Source organism: Oncorhynchus clarkii, chromosome 32 (assembly GCF_045791955.1).
Source record: "Oncorhynchus clarkii lewisi isolate Uvic-CL-2024 chromosome 32, UVic_Ocla_1.0, whole genome shotgun sequence".
NCBI lineage: Eukaryota > Metazoa > Chordata > Actinopteri > Salmoniformes > Salmonidae > Oncorhynchus > Oncorhynchus clarkii.
Window position 1 is genome coordinate 27,995,532 of NC_092178.1, and position 18,047 is coordinate 28,013,578.

The 18,047-nt window shown below is 41.2% G+C and overlaps 1 protein-coding gene across 1 annotated transcript; it reads right to left on the bottom strand.

The window, feature by feature from the left end:
* Window positions 1-419: 419 nt before the first annotated feature.
* Window positions 420-16,833, bottom strand: LOC139391764 (gonadotropin-releasing hormone II receptor-like). Its single transcript, XM_071139298.1, has 3 exons — window positions 16,291-16,833; window positions 5,038-5,239; window positions 420-4,197 (listed from the first exon to the last, which is right to left on the bottom strand). The coding sequence occupies exons 1-3, from the start codon at window positions 16,831-16,833 to the stop codon at window positions 3,785-3,787; spliced, it is 1,158 nt and encodes a 385-aa protein (XP_070995399.1). The 3' UTR covers window positions 420-3,784.
* Between the last annotated feature and the right edge of the window lie 1,214 nt (window positions 16,834-18,047).

Sequence of the window (18,047 nt, forward strand, 5' to 3'; positions counted from 1 at the left end):
GCTCAGGACCTCAGACTTGGGCAAAGGTTCACCTTCCAACAGGAGAACGACCCTAAGCACACAGCCAAGACAACGCAGGAGTGGCTTCGGGACAAGACTCTGAATGTCCTTGAGTGGCCCAGCCAGAGCTCCAACTTGAACCCGATCGAACATCTTTGGAGATACCTGAAAATAGCTGTGGAGCAATGCTCCCCTTCCAACCTGACAGAGAGCCTCAGAGGATCTGCAGAGAAGAATGGGAGAAACTCCCCAAATACAGGTGTGCCAAGCTTGTAGAGTCATACCCAAGAAGACTCAAGGCTGTAATCGCTGCCAAAGGTGCTTCAACAAAGTACTGAGTAAAGGGTCTGAATACTTATGTAAATGTAATATTTCAGTTTTTTTATTTTTAATAAATTAGCAAACATCTATAAAACCAGTTTTTTTTCTTTGTTATTATGGGGTATTGTATGTAGATTTATTGAAAAAAAATATTTAATCCATTTTAGAATAAGGTTGTAATCTAACAAAATGTGGAAAAGGTCAAGGGGTCTGAATACTTTCCGAAGGCACTGTATCTTGCACTTACTATTAAAACCACATTATTGTTGTGTTTGTTTTGTTTGTAGTCTGGCCCGATAAAGATCCGTAACATGCCATTATAGTGACGTTTACAGACAACAGTCAATGGCACTAACGAAGAGGCAGTGGACAACGGAGGTCACAAAGAAAAAAACCCTGTGAAATTCAACACTGACACTAAATAAATGTTGGATTTGGGTGTCAAGACAATCTTGGATAAACTCTTCCAGGCAAAGGACATTAACACTTTCAGTTGCACCATGCTGGAGAACATCCAGATGTTCAAGAGCGCTGTGTGCTACCGTTACCGACAGAAAATCAAGGACACATAATAGAGGAAGGTGGTTTCAGAGTACCTTTACTGGCATTTCATCATGAAGAATCAAGCAGCCATTGCTAAGTTTGAAGATGAATTAATCGGAGGCGTTGGAGAAGCACCCAGAGCTATTATGTGGCACAATGTGTTTCATCGACATCAAACAGTCTGTTGAGATCATCGAGACGCTCTTGGTCAAGAGGTTGTCGACGATGGAAGCAACAGGAAGCTTGGGGAAATTTCCAGTCCAATCTCGAGGGTTCAGGAGAAGAGTTGACACTGGAAGAGGTGGTGTTCTTTACGACTGGACTTAACTGCATCCCTCCTTCAGGGATACAGTCACAGCTCTGCATAGAGTTCAGTGATGACCGTCTATCCACTGCTAGTATAATATATGTGGGAATGTACTCCGATTACCCAACGGAAGGCTTCCAAAAGAATATGGCGTTTGTCCTGGACCCTTACAAATAAGTACTTGAGATAGCACTAAGTAGTTGTTTGCCATATTTTTGTTAACAAACCCTTTTCCCGTGACAAACAAAAAAGGGGGGAAAATAAGACAACCTGATCCAAACAGCGGAATTTGTCCATGTGGGTTTTCGTGCTGTCACAATCACAATACATACTGGACCAATAAGATTATGTGGAACATTTTAGCCATGCATGGAATGATTACAAGAGTTGAATATATCAGGTGTGTAAACAGAGATGATTAGGCTGAGTACAACACAAGACGTAGAGAAAACACAAATCTCTGTATATGAATTTGTTCCTTATTAAACACTGACCCGTTGCCTACTCACTGGCATTTGTTTTTCTGGGTCCATCTTATAACGTCACTGGCTCCATAGAGACCTACATTGTAATTGCCTTCCCTTTGACTTAAGAAGTAAACATTTCTCAGAAACAGTTCAACTGAGCCTACGCTGTATCACAAAAAACAATCTGTCTTGATACAGTAGGATTTGTTTAAGACATACAGAAGCCTGTGGACATTCTTACTCAGGAATTAGTTGTAATGAGTGTTTTGGTTCTTGCTGAGACATCAACAATGCCCAGTTAGTTCATCTTGTAGTAATTCCCGTGTGATGATCCAGAGGATAGAAATTCAAAAGAGGTCCCAAGGTTCTGTCCTCCCTGGCCAAAGACCCAAAGTATGTGGTCCAAATATTTGATGTTCAATATGATCCTCCTTGAGTACATGAGAGTTGTTTGGTTAGTGTCAGAAAAAAGGGTTCCAAAAGGGTTCTACGGCTGTCCTTTCTATGAATGTACTGCAACCAGGGTCTTCACTGAAATTCCAAAGTACAAAGTCATTAATTGAAGAACTGTACTCTTAATCCAAGGTACTAGTTAACTAGATATTCCCCTAGAGACTGGTTTAAAGGAAGTGTTTGAGTGTTCTGTCTAAGGAGGTCTTTACATTCATAGTGGAACTGCCAGGACCCACTCAATAATACGGGAAATGTTCTAGAATCCATTCTTCCATTACCAAGCTTTATGAAGCTGTATGTGACACAGGAAATAGTCAAAGGGACAGTTTTCCAGATCCAGATTAAGCCAAAACCTAGACTAAAAAGCTATTTCAATGGAGTCTCAATTGACCACGTGTTTGGTTATGTAGTCTTAGGACTCTATTTAGTCTGTATCGCTGAAGCGTATCACTGAAGCGTTACAGATTGCGCAATAGAAATTTAAAGGTGATTTCCGACATATGCACTGTTTACCGTGAATGCAGTCTTTGCCTTTAAATTTCAATTACGCTGTAAAGCTGAACTTCAGCGATACAGATTGAATAGAGCCCTTAATTTGGGTCTGGTGAATGGACACTAAAGAGTTTAGGGAGTAAAATAATCTGCATCCCACACACTGTAAACCAGCCAATTTAACCAAGTGTTATTCTGTGAGTTGAGTGGCATCTGAGCTAATGTGTTAAAGTGTGTTTACTCAACACTCTCTGCTCGAAGTTAGCTGAATTTGAAAAAGCTTGTTGAGTAAACTTACAAATTCATGTTTGCTCAAAACAAATCAAAACCACACCAACATATTCATATTTCCCAGCATGCTCTCTTGCAGGTTGAATTTCAGAATGGTTTGTTTCAATACTTGTGTTTTTGCATGTACTTTGATTGGTTCATCTTATGCTACACACACATAAATAACAAATGTTTCTAAACTAATCCAATCTGTTAGTAGTTGGATTTATTGCATCTGTTTCTGAGATGTCTGTTCCAGTTTATGTGATTTAGATAGCCTCAATAATCAACATTCCTTACCCCGGCAGTCATTCTGAATGGACGTTATGGGTTATTAAAACTTCCAATTGTTGGATATCCTCACTCTGGCTCGATTCCAACAGGAATTACACACCACTTTGCAAGCCAGCATATCCAACAGGAATTACACACCACTTTGCAAGCCAGCATAATGTGACATGCAGGCTTGATGTGACCTATAAACTAACAGTTTCAGGCCATTGTGTTAGGGTTTATACAATATATTATCATAAATAGTTAAATTTTAAAGATGACATATTCACTTAGACATTCACTTGGGGATAGCTACAGTACTGAAAACCATTGAATACATCAACCATGTCTCTGTCGCTAACAAATACAGTCATGGGTGGTAAATACAATTCACTCAAAAGGCAAGGCACTCAGGGAAATATGCAAATAAGGTTAAATACATTTTCTAGTTAAATTGTATGTTTACTCAACCTAAAATTCAAAGTCGAGTGAACATACAATTCAACTTGAGAATGTATGTTACTTCAGCTACTGTATACTGTATGCCCAAATGTTGAGCAAACTCACAATCATATTGCAGCTGGTTGGTTTACAATTGTATGTTAAATCAACATATGTATTTTTTTACACTGCAGTTGAACAAGAGGCCCACGGATATCTACCCGAGGTTTCCACTTGGCTGGTCGCCACTGGGATTGTCAGACTCTGCCTCTCTGCTTGCCCTGCCCCTCTGACACGCCAGGCGGTCCAAGGACCTCGGGGAGATGTTCTGCGATCGGCAGCAGCAGGCGACCACATCAGCCAGGTCGGCCCGGAAGGAGGGCGTGTAGAAGCCGTAGATCACTGGGTCGCAACATGTGTTGAGGTTGCCGAAGACGAAAAGGGCGTGGTGGACGTACTCGGGTGTCTCCTGGAGCATGGCTGGCTGGAACCAGTACCAGATGCCTAGGAGGTAGTATGGCGTCCAGCAAATCACGAAGGATGCCACAATCACAATGGTCATCTTCAGGGTCTTCATTCGCGCCTTGGGGATCATGTCAGCACCACTTCGCCTCAGGCACGGCTCCCCACCTGAAGTGATAACAGATACACACAGTATGTGAGGAGATATGGAATGGTACTATGTAAGTTGAAGATGTTGATGATAACAAGAGCTCTGGGTTTTCCTGATCATGCAACCTGATCAGGACCTGACTATGGCTGATTGATTCATGTATTAGATGTACAAAAAGTGAGATTATAAAACTGAGTGTACAAAACATTAGGAACACCTGCTCTTTCCATGACATAGACTGACCAGGTGAAAGCTATGATCCCTTATTTGTATCACTAAATCCAATTCAATCAGTGTAGATGAAGGGGAGGAGACAGATTAAAGAAGGATTTTTTAAGCTTTGAGATAATTGAGACATGGATTGTGTATGTGTGCCATTCAGAGGGTGACTGGGCAAGAAAAAATATTGAAGTGCCTTTGAACAGGTTGCCAGGTGCACTGGTTTTAGTGTGTCAAGAACTGCAAAGCACACAGTTTTCTGTGTGTATGAAGAATGGTCCACCACCCAAACGACATACAGCAAACTTGACAAAACTGTGGGAAGCATTGGAGTCAACATGTGCCAGCATCCCTGTGGAACGCTTTCGACACGTTGTAGAATCCATACCCCGAGGAATTGAGGGCAAAAGGGGGTGCAACTCAATATTAGGAAGGTGTTCCGTGTATAAAGGTACAAAAAAATAAGAGATTTTCTTGGTCAGATCATGTGGAAAGTAACAACTTTGGGATCTAAATATGACAATCAAGTATGTGTTGTTGAAACGTCCAATAGTCAAATATATCACCAAAGCAAAGAATGCAGTGTGCATAGTCTCTTCACCTTTTACACTAACACACACACACACACAGACACACACCTTTGCCCTTGTGCATCTGACGGCTGATCTCGATGAGGATGCGGGTATAGCAGAAGCTCATTACTAACAGGGGGAACACGTAAAGCGTGACAAAGTGGAACATGTTGTAGACCGTCTCTTGCCAGCGATGGTGGAAGCTTCCATGCGTCACACACTGAGTGAATTCCACTCCCTCGGCTTTGATCGCTCGAAAAATGAACAGCTATGAGATAAAGAAAGACAAACGGGTCGTGAGAAATCATGATAAAGGTCTATTAATCAATCAATACAAAATGTATTTCAAGCCCCCTTGACAGCAACAGGTCTTTAAAGTCAACCTGAACTATTGACCAGCAAAGCGCATACAAGGCACAGTGACAAGGAAAAGCTCCCTAGAGGGAAGAAACTGTAGAGACGAATGAGACTCTGGGTTCGATTCAATCCGTATCACAGAAGTTCAGCGCTATAGTGTGATTGAAGTTTAAAGGCAATGTTCCTTGATCCTTGGAGACTGCATTCACAGTAAACAATGCATAATCCGGCTCAATCAGAAATGTCCTTTAAATTCCAATTGCGCAATAGTACTGAACTTCCGCTATACGGATTGAATTTAGCCCTCAGAGGGTGGGGCCCATTCTCTGGCTGTACATTCATGTAGCGCCCATCAGAAATAAAATACCACGTTAACTTGGTCTCCTGGTGTGGTAAATTGATCGCTCAGTTATGAGGGCAATGATGCATTAAGAAGTACAGAATTACTATACATACACATGTTAATGGGGTGAATAAAAGTATAATAACATAGGACAGACATTTTTACGCACTCAGCAGCCTTTGAATGGCCTATTAAGAAATCTAGTGCAAAATCAATCTATTCTAATCTGTTAGAAGGATGATTCCTTTCAAAACAATTTATGCACCAGAGGTGATATGACATAGAAGTGATACATCTCTATCATTTTTTGATCTCTATCGTTTTTAAATTGCCTTGTTATAGCGTATCAGGAATCTGTAATATAATACAGTAAATCAAATCAAATCAAATCAAATTTTTATTTGTCACATACACATGGTTAGCAGATGTTAATGCGAGTGTAGCGAAATGCTTGTGCTTCTAGTTCCGACAATGCAGTGATAACCAACAAATAATCTAACTAACAATTCCAAAACTACTGTCTTATACACAGTGTAAGGGGATAAAAAATATGTACATAAGGATATATGAATGAGTGATGGTACAGAGCAGCATAGGCAAGATACAGTAGATGATATCGAGTACAGTATATACATATGAGATGAGTATGTAAACAAAGTGGCATAGTTAAAGTGGCTAGTGATACATGTATTACATAAGGATGCAGTCGATGATATAGAGTACAGTATATACGTATGCATGTGAGATGAATAATGTAGGGTAAGTAACATTATATAAGGTAGCATTGTTTAAAGTGGCAAGTGATATATTTACATAATTTCCTATCAATTCCCATTATTAAAGTGGCTGGAGTTGAGTTAGTGTCATTGTCAGTGTGTTGGCAGCAGCCACTCAATGTTAGTGGTGGCTGTTTAACAGTCTGATGGCCTTGAGATAGAAGCTGTTTTTCAGTCTCTCGGTCCCAGCTTTGATGCACCTGTACTGACCTCGCCTTCTGGATGATAGCGGGGTGAACAGGCAGTGGCTCGGGTGGTTGATGTCCTTGATGATCTTTATGGCCTTCCTGTAACATCGGGTGGTGTAGGTGTCCTGGAGGGCAGGTAGTTTGCCCCCGGTGATGCGTTGTGCAGACCTCACTACCCTCTGGAGAGCCTTACGGTTGAGGGCGGAGCAGTTGCCGTACCAGGCGGTGATACAGCCCGACAGGATGCTCTCGATTGTGCATCTGTAGAAGTTTGTGAGTGCTTTTGGTGACAAGCCGAATTTCTTCAGCCTCCTGAGGTTGAAGAGGCGCTGCTGCGCCTTCTTCACGATGCTGTCTGTGTGAGTGGACCAATTCAGTTTGTCTGTGATGTGTATTCCGAGGAACTTAAAACTTGCTACCCTCTCCACTACTGTTCCATCGATGTGGATAGGGGGGTGTTCCCTCTGCTGTTTCCTGAAGTCCACAGTCGTCTTGTACAGTACTGAACAAGCACAGATCGCCAGTCATGTTCATGACTTTTGACACAGGTTGCGTGCCTCTCCCATTTTGGGGTGTTTTACCTGTTTATTGGAAATACTTATGTTTATAAATATAACAAGTTAAGTATTAAGTATATATTTTTGTTAGCTATTTTGGTATAATGTTTCTGCATTTGTATATTTTGTAAATTCAACCTCTGGATCCAGTCTCCTCCATTACCTGTACGGTAAATAAATACCACCGATTTTTACATCTGATCTACTGACTGTCTCGACTGTTGCTGCTCCACACCAACTAAACAGGCTGCCAGCTCCTCTATTTTAACACTGAGCACAAGTGTGATAGCCCATGGGTGCTTTTGTGAATGTTTAGGCCAATACTTTGTTACTCTTGAGGCTGGAAACAAATTCATTATCTTCACTCCAGTTATGGTCCATAGATCGGGTTCCTATTGCTCTCACATCTTACCCTGGTCCTGCATTCCTATCTGGAATGGAGGAAATTAACTTTCAATCCGTTTAGGTTTCAAATAGTTTAAAAATATATATTTTAACTAGCATAACATTGTTTTCTTCCCTTTGCTGTATTATCATTTCCTGTTAAGGCAAATTCTTGCACTTTCTCAGTATTTCATGCAATTCATGACAGACTGTCATACACACCGCTTCTTGCTCGCTGTTTTCCACTTCCTCCATCACCAGCACTCAATATCAATTAAATGCACAAGGACGCACACAAATCAATGTTAATCAGCGTATTTTCTTTGGCTTTGTCAGCTACAGTGCTTTCAGAAAGTATTCATACCCCTTGACGAATTCCACATTTTGTTGTGTTACAGCCTCAATTTCAAAATGGATAAAATAAATAAAAATCGCACCCATCTACACACAATACAACATAATGAAAAAGTGAAAACATGTTTGTTTGATTTATTTTATTTATTTATTGAAACTTAAATACAGAAATATCTAATTTACATAAGTATTCACACCCCTGTCAATACTTTGTAGAAGCACCTTCGCCAGTGATTACAGCTGTGAGTCTTTCTGGGTAAGTCTCTAAAGAGCTTTCCACACTTGGATTGAGCAACATTTGCCCATTATTCTTTTCAAAATTCTTCAAGCTCTGTCAAATTCGTTGTTGATTATTGCTAGACAACAATTTTCAGGTATTGCTGTCACACCCTGATCTGTTTCACCTGTCTTTGTGCTCGTCTCCACCTCCCTCCAGGTGTCGCCCATCTTCCTCATTATCCCTAGTGTATTTATACTGGTGTTCTCTGTTTGTCTGTTGCCAGTTCGTCTTGTCTTGTCAGGTCTTACCAGCATGTTTTCCTGTCTCTATGCTGTCTCAAGTTCTGTTTCCCTGGTTCTGGCCATTCTGCCTGCCCTGACCCCGAGCCTGCCTGCTGTTCTGTACCTTATTGACTCTGCCCTAGATTACGGACCTCTGCTTGCCTTTGACCTGTCTTTTTTTTAATGTATTTTTTAAATGTAACCTTTATTTAACTAGGCAAATCAGTTAAGAACAAATTCTTCTTTACAATGAAGACCCACGAAAAGGCAAAAGGCCTCCTGCGAGGACGGGGCTTGGGATAATAAAAAAATATATACAATATAAATATAGGACAAAACACACATCACAACAAGAGAGACACAACACTACATAAAGAGAGACCTAAGACAACATAACAAGGCAGCAAAACATGACAACACATCATGGTAGCAACACAACATGACAACAACATGGTAGCAACACAACATGGTACTAGCACAAAAACATGGTACAAACATTATTGGGCAAAGTCAACAGCACAAAGGTTAAGAAGGTGGAGGCAACAATATATCATACAAAGCAGCCACAACTGTCAGTAAGAATGTCCATGACTGAGACTTTGAATGAAGACTCGTTTGAGTCGCTAGTTACAGTGAACTGAAAAGAGGAGCGACCCAGGGATGTGTGTGCTTTGGGGTCCTTTAACAGAATGTGACTGGCAGAATGGGTGTTGTATGTGGAGAATGAGGGCTGCAGTAGATATCTCAGATAGGGAGGAGTGAGGTCTAAGAGGGTTTTATAAATAAGCATCAACCAGTGGGTCTTGCAACGGGTATACAGAGATGACCAGTTTACAGAGAAGTATAGAGTGCAGTGATGTGTTCTATAAAGAGCATTGATGGCCTAATGGTAATGAACATCTAGCTGTTCGAGAGCACCCTTACCTGCCAATCTATACATTTTCTCTCAGTAATCTAGAATGGGTAGGATGGTCATCTGAATCAGGGTTAGTTTGGCAGCTGGGGTGAAAGAGGAGTGATTACTATAGAGGAAACCCAGTCTTTTGCCTGCCCCCTGTTTGGGTCAATAAACATCTGTGACTCTAGCTGTCTGCATCTGGGCCTTATCCTGAGTTCTGTTACTTGCCATAGATTTTCAAGTAGATTTAAGTCAACTGTAACTCCCTTTATTTTTTATCCTAAAAAAACTCCCCAGTCTAACGATTACAAGCATAACCATAACATGATGCCGTCACCACTATGCTTGAAAATATGGAAAGTGGACTCAGTATTGGGGCAAATCCAATACAACACATTGTATTCAGGACAAAAAGTTAATTGTTTTGCCTATTTTTTTGAAGTATTACTTTAATGCCTTGTTGCAAACAGGATGCATGTTTTTGAATATTTGTATTCTGTACAGGCTTCCTTCTTCTCACTTTGTCATTTAGGTTAGTATTGTGAAGAAACTACAGTGTTGTTGAGCCATCCTCAGTTTTCTCCTACCACAGCCATTAAACTCTGCAACTGTTTTAAAGTCACCATTGGCCTCATGGTGAAATCCCTGAGTGGTTTCCTTCCTCTCTGGCAACTGAGTTAGGAAGGACTCCTGTATCTTTGTAGTGACTGGGTGTATTGACACACCATCCAAAGTGTAAGTAATAACTTCACCATGCTCAAAGGGATATTCAATGTCTGCTTTTTTTTTTTTTTACCCATCTACCAATAGGTGCCCTTTTTTGCGAGGCAATGGAAAATCTCCCTGGTCTTTGTGGTTGAACCTGTGTTTGAAATTCACTTCTCGACTGAGGAACCTTGCAGATAATTGTATGTGTGGGGTACAGAGATTAAGTAGTCATTCAATATCATGTTAAACACTATTATTGCAACTTATTATGTGACTTGTTAAGCACATTTTTACTCCTGGACTTATTTTGGCTTGCCATAACAAAGGGGTTGAATACTCATTGACACAAGACATTTCAGCTTTTCACTTGTAAACATTTTGAAAAACATAATTTCGCTTTGACATTATGGGGTGTCATGACGTGGCCCTCTTTGGGTATAGCGTGCCTTCCCCCCCTCTCTCTCGCCTACACCCAGGCTGCTGTTATCTCAGGTCGTAAATTCCTGGAGGAGACTCTCTTCCTCATGGCCAGACATAGAGAGAGAATAAAGTTTTCACATGAGAACAAAGGAACCTCTTCTCCAGCATAGAACTTGAGAAATGAACAATGTACATGTTTTGGAAAAGGTGTACACGGTCGGGGAAGAATCCAGCTACGACCGGTCCATTTTGTTGAATGTTTGTGAAACTCATGAGAGACAATACAGCCACATTACCATAACCCTGTGTATACAAGAGTCTCAGTTATGAGGGTTGCATCTAATTGTTGTATAAAATGAATGAGTAAAGATTAAACTATTTGTGAACTTATGTAATGTGATTTTAAACTGTTTAATGAAAGGGCACCCAATTCCCTTTAAAGTTAACTAAGTCATTGGCCCGCCCCATGAGCACAGACATTGATCTGGCGTCATGGGACAGCCCCTTTCTACTGATACGAATATAACCCCCACCAGGAGGAATTCCCTTCAGACCATGCTTCTCTCAATTATGAGAGGGCTAAGGTTTGAGTAGATTGCTGAAATCTTAACCATACCACATGGTTAAACTCTGAGACTATTGATACCGACAGAATAAGAACAAATCTTTGATACTAATTACTAGTCTGCAGCTAGGAATTATGTACCTGTGAACGCGAAGGCCGACAACCGGCGAAACATCTATTCTATAACAACATCGCTGAATGTTACTCTGAACTATCCATTCTAACCATGGCAGAGAGGGAGAGGGCGGACAAACTCTCCAACAGAAACTAACTTTCCAACAGAGATCACGACGACACACTGAGCGTGAATATATATATTGATTGCAATTATTCCCGAATGAGTGAGCGTTCATGTGCAAAGGATTAGCATTTCAATTGTTATAATTATCAACTTTGTAGTATCTTATCTTTCGTGCACTTCTCAGTCCCTTTGTCTAACAAGCCGCCATGCCGGTTTAGCCCACTAGGGCGCATTCTCCTAATATTTCCTTGTAACCATATCTACTTGTTTGTTTGTGTGTGTGCATTTCTGTGATTATTTAGTTAGTTAATAAATAAATGATTGAGACAATTGATGTATTAATGACTCATAGTGAAGACTGGGTTTGTGCAGATAACCAACAATTTACAACGTTTGGAATGAGACTAACGTGAGGTAAAGAATAATTCATTAATTAGAAGACAAAATTGATCAGGTATTAAAATATCTGAAAGTTATATTAGGAAAATTATAACTTTGTAATTGTGTATTTTCCTTGGTTCCCCGACTTCCTAGTTAATTACATCTACCTGATTAACTAATCACGTAATAATAATTACAGAGAATTGATTTGATAAACTAAACAGTCTTCAGTTTAATGATGCCAAAGACACGACAGGGGTATTGTATGTAGGCCAGTGAATTTTTTTAAATATTTAATCCATTTAAAATTCAAGGGGTGTGAATACTTTCTGAAGGCACTGTTTGCAGACATCACTCTCGGACACTCGTATCTCCTATAATTACACAAATGCAAATGGCATGGGGAACCAGGAGATAATAGCTTCCCTTCCCTTGTAACATCTTCCATCAAAATGTTCTCATATCTAAAGCTATCGTAGCAAACAAAAGTTGAGAAAATATCATAATGACTTATGAATGTAAAACGTTTCTGGTTGTAGAAAAGTCAGCAGTATTACACCTAGGTAAAGATGTTTCTTTCTGGAAAATACAACTTTTACAAATAGTATACCATGACATTACAGAAGATGTCAGAAAAACGTCACTGCAACCAGTTTTGCCTGCTGGGAGAGCTTCACTTCGCTATTCTATTTTTGGCAGTGTTTTTGATGAGGGCCTTGGAGGGTACACTTTGCCATCGTTCTGCTGTACTGAAGTGCTAATAAAAACGGCTTTCAGTCACCTCCCACTGGGCACAAACATAATTCAATTTATACTAAACAAACATAAACGCAAAATATAAAGTGTTTGTTTTATTTTTCATGAGCTGAAATAAAAGACCACAGAAATGTTCTATATGCAGAAAAGGTTTATTTCTCGAAAATGTTGTGCCAAAATGTGTTTACATCCCTGTTAGTGAGCATTTCTCCTTACCAAGATAATCCATCCCACTGACAGGTGTGGCATATCAAGTAGAAGATTAAACAGTCAAATCTTTGAAATTGTTGCATGTTGCGTTTTTATTTTTGTTCAGTGTACATTTGGTAAAGTCAACCAACATGAATTCATCAAAAACTCACCATGTCATTGGATTTAGTTTCAAAGTCGGGTGAAAAAAAATACTAAATTCCCTTAAATTGATGAATTTTCTTTCAGTTTTCCACGTTGATTCAATGTCATCCCATACAGTAGATTGATTTTGTTGAAATGATGTGAAAACAATGTTGATTCAACCAGGTTTTGTGCTGAATGAATTGAACCACTGACCAACTCCACCAATCCTTGAAAATCATTGGTCAATTAGTAAGCATAAACATGGAAACGCTCAATATGAGATGGCTTCTGTCTGCACCTAATATCTGCTCCATGATTATCATCATTTAAAGTGTGTGTATGTGTGCGTGCCTGCGTACATAGTAAATGAGATGGATTCAATAATCCATTTATTTCTCTTCACAGCCACAGTCACCAGTGCTGTGTTCAGTCACCACAAGATGGGTTGACTTAATTGCTTAACCAGGAACATGTATTTCCCATAGAATGGCCATCCATGTCAAGTGTATATGTGTGGTTGGTAAAGGGGCCATATTGATCTCTCCACAACTCACCACCCACCCTCCTTTCTATGAGCTAACATCTCTCTCCCTTGTCCACTGTCGACTGACTCCCCCGCCTTGTGTTTCTCCCTCCCTCCTACAGCAGAAGTTCTGTGTTGTTCCCTTCTTCCTATTCATTTGGAACAACAGCCACTGACTAGCATCTCCAAGGTTGTGTCCACTGACAACCAGAAATGTCATCTCTCCGAGGCGCTGACATTAAGGGGATTGGATTTGTGGTAAACTCTCTCTCTGTGACAGTAACAAAAGAGTGAACACTCAGAAATCTAGCCATGCGGGGAGGGAAAGCAATTTTCTCTCAGTGCAGTGCAATGGGGCCTTCAACGCTGAACTCAAATCAAAAGTACTGTACTTTTGGTCACAAATTGATCTGTGAGCATGGAATGAAATCTACTCCCTCATTTCTCAATTCAAATTCAAAATCAGTGCGTATTGGCATGAAATACATGTAAATACAAAAATATTGCAAAAGAAAAATGGCTTGAATAGGAGGAAATTGAAAAAATCCACATGCTTTCTTTATAAAGACCAATTGCCAATACATCTCAAATGAATGAATATATACAGTGCGTTATTAAGTATTCAGACCCCTTGACTTTTTCCACATTTTGTTTTTACAGCCTTATTCTAAAGTTGATTAAATAAATTCAAATCATAATCAATCTACACCGAATACCCCATAATGACAAAGTGAAAACTGTTGTTTTTTTTCATAAAAATCTGAAATAACTTATTTACAAAAGTATTCAGACCCTTTTGCTATGAGACTTGAAATTGAGATCAGGTGCATCCTGTTTCCATTGATCGTCCTTGAGATGTTTCAACAACTTGATTGGAGTCCACCTGTAGTAAATTCAATTGATTGGACATGATTTGGAATGGCACACACCTGTCTATATAAGGTCCCACAGTTGACGGTGCATGTCAGAGCAAAAACCAAGCCATGAGGTCAAAGGAATTGTCTGTGGAGAGCCGAGACAGGATTGTGTCGATACACAGATCTGGGGAAAGGTACCAAAACAATTCTGCAGCATTGAAGGTCCCCAAGAACACAGTGGCCTCCATCACTCTTAAATGAAAGTAGTTTGGAACCATCAAAACTCATCCTAGAGCTTGCCCGCCCGGCCAAACTGAGCAATCGGGGTAGAAGGGCCTTGGCCAAGGAGGTGACCAAGAACCCGATGGTCACTCTGACAGAGATCCAGAGATCCTCTGTGGAGATGGGAGTAACTTCCAGAAGGACAACCATCTCTGCAGCACTCCACCAATCAGGCCTTTATGGTATAGTGGCCAGACGGAAGCCACTCAGTAAAAGGCACATGACAGCCTGCTTGGAGTTTGCAAAAAGGCACCTAAAGACTCAAGATTCTCTGGTCTGATGAAACCAAGATTCAACTCTTTGACAAGAATGCCAAGTGTCACGTCTGGAGGAAACCTGGCACTATTCCTAATGTGTAGTATGGTGGTGGCAACATCATGCTGTGGGATGTTTTTCAGCAGCAGGGACTGGGAGACTAGTCAGGATCGAGGGAAAGATGAACGGAGCAAAGTACAGCGAGATCCTTCATGAAAACCTGCTCCAGAGCGCTCAGGACCTCAGACTGGGCTGAAGGTTCAACTTCCAACAGGACAATGACCCTAAGGACACAGCCAAGACAATGCAGGAGTGGCTTCGGAACAAGTCTACCATGGTCCTTGAGTGGCCCTGCCAGAGCCCGAACTTGAACCCTATCTAACGTCACTGGAGAGACCTCAAATAGCTGTGCAGCGATGCTCCCCATCCAATCCAACAGAGCTTGAGAGGATCTGCAGAAAAGAATGGGAGAAACTCCCCAAGTATAGGTGTGCCAAGCTTGTAGCGTTATACCCAAGAAGACTTAAGGCTGTAATAGCCAAGTAAAGGGTCTGAATACTTTTAATTTTTATACATTTGCAAAAAAATCTAAAACACTTGTTTTGCTTTGTCATTATGGGGTATTGTGTGTAGATTGATGAGTGGACAGAACAATTTCATACATTTTAGAATAAGGGTGTAACATAGAAAATGTGGTAAAAGTCAAGGGGTCTGAATGCTTTCCGTATGCACTGCATATACAGTGAAAGCAATCTCTCTCTCTCTCTCTCCCTGCCTTCTCTGTCTCCCTACCTGTCAGGGTGGGTAAAGGCTTATATCATTCACAGCACTACTGTTTGGATTGGGGTGGGACTATAATCAACATGCAGCTGACCTCCTCAGCCAATTTGATCATTTTATTTGACCAGAGAAACACTTTGTTACCAAGCTGACGACTGCTTCAGCTGCTTCCTCTTCTAAGCCATTCTACTCACATTACTACAGCCAACAATCAAGAGCTGGTGTGTTTGTCCTTTAGAATTACAGTTGACAACACCAACCTTAAAAATTCTCTCTTTTTTGCTGAGAGATCATTTCCTCACAATGCACCACACACCTACCCATAGGACTTAATTTGATTGGCAGATCACTGACTGTATGCTCTATTGTGTGAGGAAGACAGTGACCAACTTATGATCGATTGCAGCCCTGCTATCTTACTAGCCCGGAATCCAAACTGAATAGCTCTCCATTTCACTATTGCTCCTATACACTGATTCAGTCTGGACCTGTTCCAGTAGAAGGACACTTTGATCAGCTAGAAAGTAGTCCTCTAAGAAACTATGGTTTAGTTTAAGACCCACGTGGAAAAATGTTGTCGATCAAAATATTTGGTTTTCTGATTCGTAAATGGTGATCCAGTCATGGACTGCATTGTTATGCATAACCATTACAAACATAGGCACAAATGACTAATTGAATGTGGGCGCAAAATGATTCAGTGAAGTCAAACCATAGTGAAATGGAGTGATATTCAATGTGGATAAAAGCCTAGTAAGATAGTGGATCAGCCATCAATACAAGGCTTACTAATTGACTATTCATTTTGTTATGCTGTAGTCTGAGAATGATGTAGATGCTACCGTATGTACACCCACCTGTGGGGAGGCCAGGAGCAGGCTGAGGACCCAGGCAACGAGCAGCATCCTCTTGTTCCTTCGCCCAGCATCCAGCGTGTCCAACGGGTGCAGGATAGCATGGTGACGGTCCAGGCTGACCACCACCAGGATGAAGGCAGACGAGTGCATGGCAAACAGTTTGAGGAAGCACAGCAGCTTGCACATGGTATCACCGGCATACCACTGTACGGTGACGTTCCACACCGCGTCCAGCGGCATTACCACGAACGTCATCACCAGGTCTGCAGACGCCAGGCTGGCAATGAGTGGCCGGAGATGGGCGGCCAGGCGGCGCCCGCGGCCCCGTGCCACGCTGATCAGCACGGAGAGGTTGGAGAAGGCAGCGAACACGAAGAGGACCATGGTGGCGGCCACGCGGACGCGGGCAGCGGCGGTGAAAGTGGGTGCCTCCCAGTCCGTGAATGACGGAGGGAGGGAGGAGTTAAAGGAGGAGTTCTCTGGCGGGAACATTGGCGTCGCCGACCAAAGAGTCAAGTTTCCCAACATCCTGTCATCCGACATCCTGGAAGTAAGAAAATAATTAAGTCATTTTCCTCCTCATCTTCATCATTCTTATCCTCATCATAATAGTTTTCATTTGTAATGAAATCACTGTAGAAAGTGATTCACTTGACATGACTTGGTTTATCTGACTGGGACATATTTCAATATGTTGGCTGGGTGAGGAAATAAATAATTCAGTATAATATGACTATTTGGGGCATTTACTGTTGAACCAACATCTCTGTAAATGTGCCAGATTTCGCCAGCTGGCTAATTTTCAACGGCTGTAAGTGAAAACAGAAATTAATGTAACAAGGACAACATTCTCTTGGCGCCAATAATGAATTTAGGATGATTTATATAAGTGTACAGGCACACAGCCACCCTACTGCCTAAGTGCAGTTTCAGCCTCCTAAAGCTCATATACGGATTGGCAGCTGATATACGGTTTGGCAGCTGATATACAGTTTGGCAGCTGATATACGGTTTGGCAGTGTATTCCTTTACAGCTGCAAAGGAAACTAATGATGGGTCTGGTATTTTGACCTCAGTAATATTCCTTAACATAAAGCTTTATAGCTTTTATATTAATCTTTATAGCTAAGGCAATAGCGAAGGCAATATTCTAGTAACGATAACAGACACAAAACAAATAGTGGGTCAGTTAAGTTTGTCATCAGTAATGTTCCATAAAAACACCCATCTTAATTTCTGAATAATGCAGGTTCAAAAGGTCATATGACACGCATCTAATTTATTAGGTACACCCATCTAGTACCAGGTCAGACCTCGCTTTTGCATCCAGAACAGATTGATTTTTGTTGTAGGCATGGATTCTGCAAGGTGTGGCGTTCAAACGTTGCTCAACTGGTATCAAGGGACTTAACATGCCAGGAAAACATTCCCCACACCATTACACCACTGCCACCAGTATGTACTGTGACAACAGGCAGGATGGGGCCATGGACTCATGCTGCTTAAGCCAAATCCTGACTCTGCCATCAGCATGAAGCAACAGGAACCGGGATTTTTCGAACCAGGCAATGTTTTTCCACACCTCAATTGTCCAGTGTTGGTGATGGCATGCCCATTGGAGCCTCTTCTTGTTTTTAGCTGATAGGAGTGGAACCTGTTGTAGTCGTCTGCTGCAATAGCTCATCCAAGGACCGACGAGTTGTGCGTTCCAAGATGCAGTTCTGCATCTTCTTATTGTGGCCCCGTTAGCTTGCATG